Consider the following 11,577-nt stretch of genomic DNA (forward strand, 5'->3'; position numbering starts at 1 on the left):
CGTTGAATTTTATGCTTAAAGCTTTACCAGTTTCCCACGCCATCCTGAATTACTTTGTTCGCTCCCCCAATTACGATCGCAAATTACCCTATTCCCACGAGCACAGTCTTAATTCAAATTGGCAGTTCTCTGACTCGTCCATTTTGTTTGTGTTTTTCTTCATTGCAAAATTGATGCAAAATGTAGGTTCTTTCTAAAAAATTTATAAGTTTCCGTATTAAATTAGGGAAATATACATTTATAAACTTTGCTTTTCGTACTGAGAAAAAATGCAAGTTTTTATTTGACCTTGTTCGATAATTTTCCGAAAAAAAATTAGAAACGGCACCGATTTATTTGTAATTCACATCGTAATTGGATCTGAATTACCAACAAGTAAGGTAATTCGTTCTTCAAAATTTTGGATCGGGAATTACGTAATTCGAAGAGTAGTTGGAGTGCGAATTACGGAATGAGAGAGCGAATAACGTAATTGAGGTGCCGTGAGAAAGCCGTTTAAGTATCCAGTTCTAAAAAAAAAACCAAAACGTGGGGTTAAATCATGGTGGCACAGAGAAGAAACCTTACTTTTCCTTGAATTGTGGGAATAACAAGCACATCAAATTTGACGGCTAGAAATCTGCGAAGTGCCTTTGTGAACGGGGTAATTAACAAACTAGCTATGATGGAAATTTTTTGAATATGTTAACATACTTTTAGTAAATACAATCTCATGACGATGTTGTATAAATTTCATTCGATACATCGATGTACATTCGATGCCCAAAAACATCGATGTATTTTTGTTACTTGTATATCTAGTTAGGGTATAAGCTTTTATTCACAATAGTAGATCTGGTATACACTCGATAGTACCGCCATTCGATAGTTTTCGAAACGATAGTTAAAAACATCGATAGTATCGATTGTACTATCGTCATGAAAGGTATTGAATTGAAACGCTCAATTGCTTGGAAATTAAATAATTAATATATTTATAAAATTTATAAATTTCTTTGTAAATTTAAGAGATTGTATGTATATATTTTTTTAATTTGAGTGTATTAAAAAGAACTGCTTATAAAAATAAAATAAACTTTTTAATTCATGCGTCTGAATTATATAACTTATATACATACACTTGCATCCCCTTGAATAGCGACAGGCAAAATCTGAATTTAATTTTTATATGGCGAAATTAAATTCGGAATTTCTTTGTCACTTTTGAAGTGCAAAGAAGTGAAACTGGCTATAAAAATACATTTATACTACTACAAAACAAACAAAATAAAAGATATTCGTTTAAATTGACAACTCATACTTATAAAAGTTCAACTGAGATCAAATACGGAGACGCATATCAAAATCCGGACAAAGAAAAATATTAACATTTTGCCATGTTATAAGAAAACGAATATGGTATTGCAACATTTTTAGCAGTTTTGACTATTTTTTTGTTTATTTGGTGTCTACTAATTTTTTATAAAATTGTATAAAACATAAAAAACTACAAAATAATTAAAAAATTCAAGCCTTTTAATTAGAATTTCTATAAAAAATTTTGTCTAAGCAGTTTTATAGCTTATTAANAAGTTCAACTGAGATCAAATACGGAGACGCATATCAAAATCCGGACAAAGAAAAATATTAACATTTTGCCATGTTATAAGAAAACGAATATGGTATTGCAACATTTTTAGCAGTTTTGACTATTTTTTTGTTTATTTGGTGTCTACTAATTTTTTATAAAATTGTATAAAACATAAAAAACTACAAAATAATTAAAAAATTCAAGCCTTTTAATTAGAATTTCTATAAAAAATTTTGTGTAAGCAGTTTTATAGCTTATTAAATTTTACTATAACTCAGCGTAAGCTTATAGTTGCTAAAAATCCCAATGACTTAAATTTTTTTACGACTGTGTTGTGAATTTTCTTGTATAAAAAAAAAATAATGTAATGTAGAGATGTAAAGAAGAGACATTGTGAAGTCTTGCTAAAACCGTCATCGATAGTTTTCAAAAACTATCGATACGGGCGACAGTTCTCAACTATCAATACTATCAATAGTATCCCAGCTCTACACAATAGCACTCCATTGTTCCGATATGAAAAGTTGGCATATTCAATGATCATGATATGAAATAATGAACTGTTTGGAATTTGAAAATTTACTCATTCCTCGCATGTATAGCGGACTCCTTTTATGAGCTTATAAGCTATCTCACCTACCATAATTTTCCACTTAAAATTATTTTGCCAGACTAGATTCAGAGTGGAAATAGGTATGTAAAACATCGCCTATTTGTACAGTATTAAGATTTATTAAAAACTACGCTTTACAAATACACACAAGTACAAACTCTACGCTCATCCAGCAACCCTGCCAATCAAAACGCTAACTTTTTCATCAGCAAGTACATTTGTTGATCAACTTCAAAGCCGTGCAAGTTGTTGGCATCACCTTGTAGACGCATCAGCAGGCCACCGAAGGAAACGTACGCTGATAATCTGGAAGACGCTTCATTATGAGCTTCATCGCCTTCGATTCGATACACTTTTCCAAACATAACATATTCGAAGCTATCCGCACGTGTGCCTTCCTGTTCCAGCGGGTTAAATTCGCCACTGTCCGGACAGCCGTCTTCTCGCAAAGTTGTAGCCAGCACCAAGCGGAATTTATCACCTAATTCCATGGGGTATAACCATGAATTAATATCGAGTATCAAATCCATTTTAAACGATTCAGACTCGCAATGCAGCCGCGAGACACGATCGAATTTTTTGCCTTCCGGATCCATGTCTTTCACATTGAAGATATCTTCGAATAGAACGCCGGCCATATTTGTTTGTGGTTGAACTCTGAAAAGTGCAAAGACAGATGAGAAATATTGTAGTTTATTTTCATTCAAATACCTTTATTTGTGCCACTTTATTTGTTTTGATAAAACACGCCTTCTGTGAGACAAGTTGTGTGCGGTGGTTGCACATTCAGTCAGCCGGCTTGTCAAATTTGACAGTGGGCTGTGTGACATCTTCCGAGTTGCCATTTCTTCAAAAATGTTTGTGGTATGAGGAATTTCAGCGGTGATGTGTATTTCCAAAAATTTATTGATGATATTCGGTGTATTCAATAAGATTTTCAAATGTCAAAATTTTTAATAATCATCCAGGATTTCCTAAACGGAATTATTTAAGAATAATTTCTTGATATGGGAAATTAAATTTAGCTGTTCAATGAAAGAAAACATAGGTTTGTATAGTAACAAATAGTCAGACTTATTTGTGCAATCCGTCCACAGCAAAAGAAGAAAGGTAGAATTTATAAAAAGCATTCCTGAAATATTGAATTTTCTGATAATTCTTTTTAGATATAATAGGAGCCACATTGCTACACGTTCAAAAAAAAAAAACATGCCTGAATGGGCAAATCAAATCTAAGTGTCGTTCAATTTTCGAGAGGTTGATGGTTGGCCTAGATACAGCTAAAAATGTAGTTACCGCTGTTGCTGTGCTTCATAACATTGCCAAAGAACGAAACTTTTCATATAAGTCCTCTACTTTGAATTAAAACCTGCAAAATTAACTACACTAAACATATTTTCTTAGTTTTGGATGCGGATACCACTACTCCCCGGGTATCAGTTGCATAATGCGGAGACACCCTAGAAACCACTTTAAATTCAGGGAGAGCATAAAGAACTGAATTTTAATAAATATTTCTGACTACTATTTTACTAATTTAAATTGAAACCCAAACATCCTTCATATGCACATATTTATTTAAAATTTAAGTGAACATGCATGTATACATTATAGAACGCGTAAAAAAATTAAATTCAGTCTTTCCTTATTTCATAAAAACTACGACTATGTAGGAAACAGCCTTTTAAAACTACAGGTACGGCATCTAAACAATTGGTTCAGATAACGTAACTAATTCACTACACTTATTTCTTATTTGGAGGCGAATTAGTTGGCATTTTAGGTCCATCAGGTTATTTCTTTTATGCATTCGAGCCTGATGCGAAATTTCTGCACTACCGTATCCATTCCATTGGCTTCCCAAGCATCTTTCTTCCGTTTAATCATCCGGAGGTCATTTTGTTCGATTACATCCATGTACCCGTTGACCAAATCCCGCAAGCAGTCTTTCTCGGCTGCAGCCCAGTTGAGTTCGCGTTTCCTTGCCTGTAGAGAAAATGTTTATTTAAACAACCGCTAGAAAAACAATAAAAAATTACTTACTCTTGCTTTTCGTATGTACCCTGAAGACGGGTGCTGTATTAATCGATAAACAGTTATATCGTATTTCATGTACAGCATTTCACATCAATTATCGTCTTTTACTTAGGATAAAAACAAAAATCACTTTCGAAACCTATTTTTAATGATTTCCATGATAAAAACATAGCAAGGTAGAACCGTTCTCTCAATTTGTCGGCCATTGTTTTTTTTTTGAAGTTTGCCAACATTTTAAAATCATATAAAAGTGAAAATAAAAAATTGAAATTGTTCGAAATTGTTGTTGCTTGAGATTGAAAATGAAAATGTGTGTGTGAGTTTGTGAGTAAATTTAAAAATTAAAATGTTTGGAAACGTCAAGAATTTTAAAAGTGACTCTCAGCGGTTCTACCTTACTATATTTTTATCATGATGATTTCTAACAACAAACCCGCCTTTTGTTGTAAAATTCTCATCTTAAAAAAATCCCTCGATAAAATTCATTAGTTAATTTAGGATATTTCCCCCCAGATTTCGATGTCTTCCTCCCTTAAGAAGACAAGGAGCTTACCCGAGGAGGCCCTAGAGTGCTTAAGATTTGCCTGGACGACCTCCATCGACTTTTTCGGCATTTTCAACTAGCTCTGTGCCTGCCAACACCTGGTTGGCACCTTCAGCGACCTCTTCGTTCGCGGTAACATTGAGGGTCATATTGCCCAACATCTGGTAAGCGTCCTCGATATCAGCCTGGAATCGGTTCATTGGAGTAGAATATTTTTAGTATAGCTGTTCTCACCGTGAAGAGCAGCTTTTTGTAAATTTTTTGCAAATGCTCAATACATTCTTCGTTAAGTCTCAGAAGGTACGAAGAACTGTGCGCGCCCTCTTGAGGATTTTCCGCACGAATGACTGGTATCTCCACTCATTGGTATCTCCAGATTCTTCTGTTGCAGGAAACAGATCAGCTTGTCGCTGTCCATACACATCTTCGGCAGCCAAATGCGGACCCTAGGTTTCCTAGGTTTCTCCTCGGCAGGCATTAGTTTGAACTTCAAACCCTTCCAGGCGTTGTTGAGCTGGACTACGCACTTGCCGATAATTTCCCTAGAGAAATCATCTCTACATTTGAAAATCCGACAACCCCTCAGGGACTCACTGGAGTCAAATCCTAGAATAGAGCTGTCCGGATTTTCAAACACCCGTTCAGAGAGTTTTGACTCGATCTCGACCGACCTCTCCTGAACGGGCTTATCGCTGCCTTCGCTGGCTTCGTTGACAAGCGCGACCTGAAGGTGATCCCTGGCCCCCTCGCACCATCGTTTCGCCAACGTTTCTTCTTTCTGGGGCGTGCTTTTCGAGTCCGCCCTTTTTCCAGCAGGTTCTGCTGTAGATTTCTCCTTAGGTCACCTTCGTTTAAATGCCATAGGGTTCTTTGTTGGTTTTGAAGTAAGGTACTGTGAGGACCAAATGTCCCTGAATAATTTGGCCCATCGCAATAGAAGCCAAAGCAGCCATCCAGGCAACAAGTCGCAGCAACACAAGTCATAGCCACACCCGACAGCCTCTTCGTCGCTGTGATAAAGCAACATGTAGTTGCGCGACCACGTAACATCAAGCACATAGCCTATTAAAGATACAACACGACCGTAAAAGAGTCAGCCAGCACGGAGCTGTGGTAGCGACTGAACAGCTACGACTGGATGGAGCGATTTATTGTGCATCGTTGATAACACCACAAGAGATCATCGCTCAGTAGTAGAGAGCACCAAACCGGCTTGGATCACCGCCTGGCACAGTATACCGTAACGCCGCGAGCGGGCGACACCCACTCGCCTACCCTACTCACCGGCGCGACTCACAAACATTGCCGAGAGCGCTACGTACCGACGCGACCAAAGCACCACTCACCGACGTTAGCAGCGTGCCAGCCGTTCGTCGGCGTCAGCAGAACGCTGCCCACCAGCACTAAAGCCACGCCACTACGGCATAACGGGCCAGTAGAAGGTCTGATGTTTTAAGAAAAATCAATTGCTTTGTTTATATTCATAAGGCTCATTGTGTCTGCCAATAACTAACGAGGATTTGACATCATAAAATTATGTTCATGTAAATATAAATATTATCTCAATCAAAACTCGGTTTAAATCATCCCGTTTACACAGGCAAATCTTATATTATTAGCCGTCAAATATGTTGTGCTTGTTATTCTCACATCTCAAGGAAAAGTTATGTTTCTTCTCTGTGCCACCGTGATCCTTTTTTGTGCTTGATTAAGCAATTTAAATATATTTTAAGTTAATATTTTATTAAAAATACTTTTACAAACCTCTTTTCCTTGCAAGCGTCCCTTTTTGTTTACTTTTACATTTGGCATTTCTCCTCTTCTTCGCAAAAATAATCGATAAAACTAGGTTGGACACCGAAAAGTTATCGGTTAAATCTGAGATTATTTCATAGTTACAGATTAACGAGGGACGAATTTTGTATGACTAATCCCTTTTTCTAATTACAGATTAGGGAGTTAAGGTCGAAGTTGAGGAGATTATCCTTATATGTAAACCTAGTATATGAGAAAAGAGCATTGAGCGCCATCTGGCTGCCGCTCAGTATTATAATTCTCTCATTTCAGTACCCTCTCGAATATTTCCCCATTGGAACAGAGATCCTTGTCCTGAGCCCGAGGATTCCAGCCTCTTATCCTTCTGGGGTCTTCGAGCCATCTGTGTACCAATGCAATGTGCAACTATAAAGCAGTCCCTCGAAGTCGGATATGCTATGGCTCTATTTTAAATATATTCTTAAATACTACGGTTCCGCCTATGTCATCTCTAGGGAACAGATGTAGCGGGAGCCATATTCCTAGAGGGTATAATCTTACCTTTTCCAGATTCATCTCAAGCAGAGCTAAGCAGAGTTCATTTGGCTAACTGCTCTATGAAAACTACTTCCAGAAGTTTGCTGTCTAGGATTAGCCCCAGATACTTAACTTGGCTGGCGACGTTGACAACGACTCGCTCCAGGGTTTTGTCCCTCAGGATGGCAGAGCTCTTTTCCTAGTATTTAAGTGGAATGAGGGCGGTTCATCCACTACAACACTCCACAGAGCAGGGGATAAAAGCCCTCTCACAGAACACTCCTTTTTTTGTTAGTAGTTGTACCACGTTGTACCCTATTTCGGTTTCAGCAATTCCACTGCAGCGGGGTATCCATCCAAATGCGGATCACTGGCATGCACGTTTCTTTTCTCGAGCGTTCTGCGCACTCCAGATTGCGACGTACTATCAAACGCTGCTTCTATAACAAGGCAAGCACAGCACAGCACGGCTTCAACTGTCTACTTTATAATGGAGCTGTCATTGGCGGTCAACAGTTGCAGTCCCATAAGCATTACAGTGTAGACAGTTCAGAGATAAGCTTAGTATCCAGCTCTTAAGANTTTTTTGTGAAAAAAGAGCACAAGGCAACCCAGGTTTGCAACAGAAATATATGCCCGTTCCATTATTTCTTGAGGAAAGAGTGAGGCAACAGGCTGTGAGGTATAAAAAATGTCAAAATTCCTTGGACACACACGCGAAATAATGGCAATTTTTTCTTGACCGTTTTCTTGAGAGCTGCATACAGGGCTATAAACTAAACGAAAACTCTCGTCCGTTGACGATTGTCATAGCCGAGCGATCCGTGAGCCTATGTTGCTTAAACAACAACAACGCAATACTTTGTTCGTGCACGTTGATGCTTGCACAGATCAAAGAATCGTGGTTAGATTTTCATTTTTTACACTTCATCTTTCAGCAGAAATTAGGAGTTTTTAAGTATCCAGGGTCCCTCATCGCATAACAAAGCAACCAGTTCAAGTATTGTTCTGTTAGATACTATCTCAGAACTAGTAACTTTATTTTGTGGGGACACTTGCGCACCGCAGGGAATAACGTCCAGTTTAGTTTTGAATAAATTAGAATGTGGTAAATACTCCGTCTGTAAGCGAAGAGGTTTGGCGACCAGAGAAAGTCATCGCGACCCTTATAACTTATACTTTAGTTCCTCTCAGACACCTCTTATGTAAATAAGGATTAAATATCACCGCTAGCTGTGGCTGAATGGTTAGAGGTGAGTACTACCACTCCGTAGGTCCTGGGCTCCTTCGCTGGTTCGCACAGCATCTAAATTAGAAATGGTTTTTTTTCAAACAACGGTTGCCTCTAGGCAGGCTATGGCAAACCTCGGGATGTATTTCTGCCTTGAAAAGGCTTCCCAAAAAAAATCCATTTGCCGTTCGGAGGCGGCGGAAAATTGTAGGTTCCTCTATTTGTGTAACAACATGCGGACGCATAAGATAAATTGGAGGAAAAGCTCGGCCAAACACTTAGCAAAATGTGTGAGCGCCAAAATATTATTATTACCTATATTAACCCTTTGATGCCCATAGGGCAAAGAGTTGGTGGGTGCTCACAAGAAAGTTGTGTCTAGATGTCTTTGAATAGTTTGAATGGCTTCGTTGCCTTCTTAAAGACCATGTTAATATGTAAAAATAAAACTAATTCAACTTAACTCGCATTGCCGGTATATCATGGATTTCTCTTTCCCTTGGTTCGCGGCTACTTGAGCGCAATAATCCCACCAATAATTGCCGCTGCCTTTGATCAAAGATTTATGCTTTCTTCAAGATTGATTGGTGTATATTCTTTTAAAAAGAGAAGGAAAAGGAGACCAAACATGCTCGCACACATTTATGTACAACCAAAATGAAGGAGTGCTGCGTTTCAATAAATTTCCTAACAATTAAATTCGTGGAAAAAATTAGTATTTCCCAAACATTTTAAGCTTACTATTTGTATACTTTGCTCTATTTTAATGGTCCCACATGAATTTTCTCACCTTGTAAATTTTTCACTTGGATGTACGCCATACATATGTACATACATATGTATTTATTAAATTCACTAGAAAATTATTGCAAGAATAACAGAGTAGCAGAGCAACTTTCCCGGTTGAAAAGCCAGAAAATCAAATGATTTTGAGTTTTCTGTTTATACAATTGGAAAACACACAATCGGTCATACATATGTCGATACGTAAAGTATGAGTATGAATTTGTGGCTGATAGACATATGTATGTACATATATGTACATACATACATTCGCATTTGCTTATAGAAAGTAGCCATTGACGAATAAGCCAATTCCAACCAAATACGCAACTTTCGCATGGTGGGTGTAGTGGTGGGGTTGTTTTTGTTAGCAGCAACTCAAGCAGTTATTACCGCCATGGAAACAAGCAGCCATCTAATCCAAGCACCTCTAAAATTTGTTGCAGTCAGTGAGTGCTTCTGTTTTCTATCCAAATGCATAACGGTTTATCACTTAATGGCCCCATTTTCTCTGACTACCCTTTGCCATCACAGGCACACGCGCTCGCACGCGCACGCACACACACGCACAGGCAATGGAGCCACAGACGTTGAACTCTTTGGTTTTTCGTCTAAGCAATTTGGTGAACATCGAACAGCGCCACAATGGCCATTTCATTGTTTGTAGAATATTGCTTTGTTTACATTTTCTTAACTAAAAATAGTTTAGTTTTCTAAACATTCATGTTGGCGTTAGAAATGGCTACACTACACTAAAGAAGACACAGAGCATTTAGAGAAAAAAAAGACATCTGCATTTGTTGAGGCTTCAACGGGAGCGGATGGTAAATTAGCTGAAAATAATTGGTTTTGTACAGTTTTTTAGTGGAATGATTTTTTGAATTAAGGATCCATGATTTGGTATGTATGTAAGTATGTATGCACAATTATATAAAAGTACATAATCCTTAATAAGGTCTCACATCGTCGCTGAAATACAAAGAACCGTAACTAAGTAAAAATCTGAAATTCCCTTTTTGGTTTATTATGATGCATTTCAAATAGAAAAATAACAGTGCCAAAAATGGTGCCATCCCTTTTAATCCTTCCCATTTAGCAGCAAAATAAGAACCACATTTCTAAAACAAACGTGCAATGCCAAAATAAAATAAACCAGTTGAATAATCTTTAAAAATTAGAAAATTTTTGGTTGAGAAAAAGAAGTACACGCGAAGGATTTTACAAAAATTTATTGAAATATTACTATTTTTGAAAAGTTCCATTTTGGAACTAAGTGCCAAATTGAAAAATTTAGTGCCATTTGATGTTTACAGAAATGGCACGGTTTGAGCCAAGTTGGCAGCCCTGATTATAAGTCCCCACATAATTTTAAGCAATATATATATATATTATTCTGAAACAAGGCGCTTATTCCCAGCGGTCTACGAGTCGTACAGAGACAAATTATATATCAAAATTAAGTGCTCGAAACTTTGCATAAACTTTTTAGATTTAAGATTCATTCATTCATTCATGAAATTCAATTTTAAAATGTAAAACTGAATCTCATACACGCATTCTCATTTTCACCAATTTTGAAAAATTTCATTTCTTTATTTTCAATTTTGTATGGTTTTAAATGCTGAAAGCTTAAAAAATCGTGGCGGGCGAACTGAGGGAAGCGTAAAGTATTTTAATCTCTCGATAAATATGCATTTCAGAGAACCTGGTTATTTCAATTTTCTCTGGCGGGTTACAGAAGGGCGAGAACTCTCCCTACTGCAAGATTTAGCCGATTGGGTATTTGCACCTCAGCCTGGAGTAATTAATCGAAACCACTTGAAGGATCGATCCCTTTTTGCGTCCACAAAATAAGCATTATCCGATAGCTAATAAAGAAATGGTTAATATGTTGTCCGCAGTAGAAATGGCGTCGATGTCTTCTGTCGTTTCTGAATATCCAAAGGAGCAAGTTAAAGTAGGGGAGTTGCATCTCATGACTTGATACTAAAAGCTAGATGTATATATGTGTGGACATAAGGGTTTGTGTAGACATAGGATTGCTTTATACCAAAAAACTGTATACATATTTTCATTAGGGTGGTCCAAAGAGACACGTGGAAAAGTAAAGTCGGAATTTTAATGCTGTCACCCCATAGGATAGTTCTATGCCGAAAAATGATACCCCGTTTTAACCGACTTCACAAAAAGGAGAAGATTATCAATTCGTCGGAATATTTTTTTTTTTTTATTTACATATTTTTTTTAAGTATGCTCCGCATAACCTTGGACCACTTTAACCGATTTCTATAATTATATAAATATAAATTTTAATATTAATATAATATTAATTTTCATGAAATCTATACCATTTCTACGAAAACTTGTTTTTTCTCATATAAAATATGTACCTATATGGAAAACTTTGAGCGCTTTGGCGACCTCTGAATATTTTTCAGTTTCAACATAAAAAAAGGGATTTAATATTGGCGTGGATGAATTTTAGCTGCAGCTGATTTGCCGCTATT

The 11,577-nt window shown here is 37.0% G+C and overlaps 2 protein-coding genes and 1 long non-coding RNA gene across 13 annotated transcripts in view; 1 reads left to right on the forward strand and 2 right to left on the reverse strand.

Moving 5' to 3' along the window:
* The window catches only part of LOC108367068 (zinc finger protein 236-like), a 31,727-nt gene that overhangs the window by 17,039 nt on the left and 3,111 nt on the right, over positions 1–11,577 (reverse strand). The gene's annotated exons all lie outside the window — the stretch shown is intronic.
* Positions 1,953–2,683, forward strand: LOC108367070 (uncharacterized). The gene is made up of 2 exons (XR_001848200.1): positions 1,953–2,263; positions 2,335–2,683. It is a non-coding gene; the product is annotated as an uncharacterized LOC108367070 (long non-coding RNA).
* LOC108367069 (DNA-directed RNA polymerases I, II, and III subunit RPABC3-like) lies at positions 2,281–2,982 on the reverse strand. The gene is made up of 2 exons (XM_017621605.1): positions 2,895–2,982; positions 2,281–2,840 (listed from the first exon to the last, which is right to left on the reverse strand). The coding sequence occupies exon 2, from the start codon at positions 2,819–2,821 to the stop codon at positions 2,369–2,371; it is 453 nt and encodes a 150-aa protein (XP_017477094.1). The 5' UTR covers positions 2,822–2,840; positions 2,895–2,982; the 3' UTR covers positions 2,281–2,368.

Source organism: Rhagoletis zephyria, unplaced genomic scaffold, assembly GCF_001687245.7.
Source record: "Rhagoletis zephyria isolate East Lansing unplaced genomic scaffold, Rhagoletis_zephyria_1.1 Rzeph_scaffold_02525, whole genome shotgun sequence".
Taxonomy (NCBI): Eukaryota; Metazoa; Arthropoda; class Insecta; order Diptera; family Tephritidae; genus Rhagoletis; species Rhagoletis zephyria.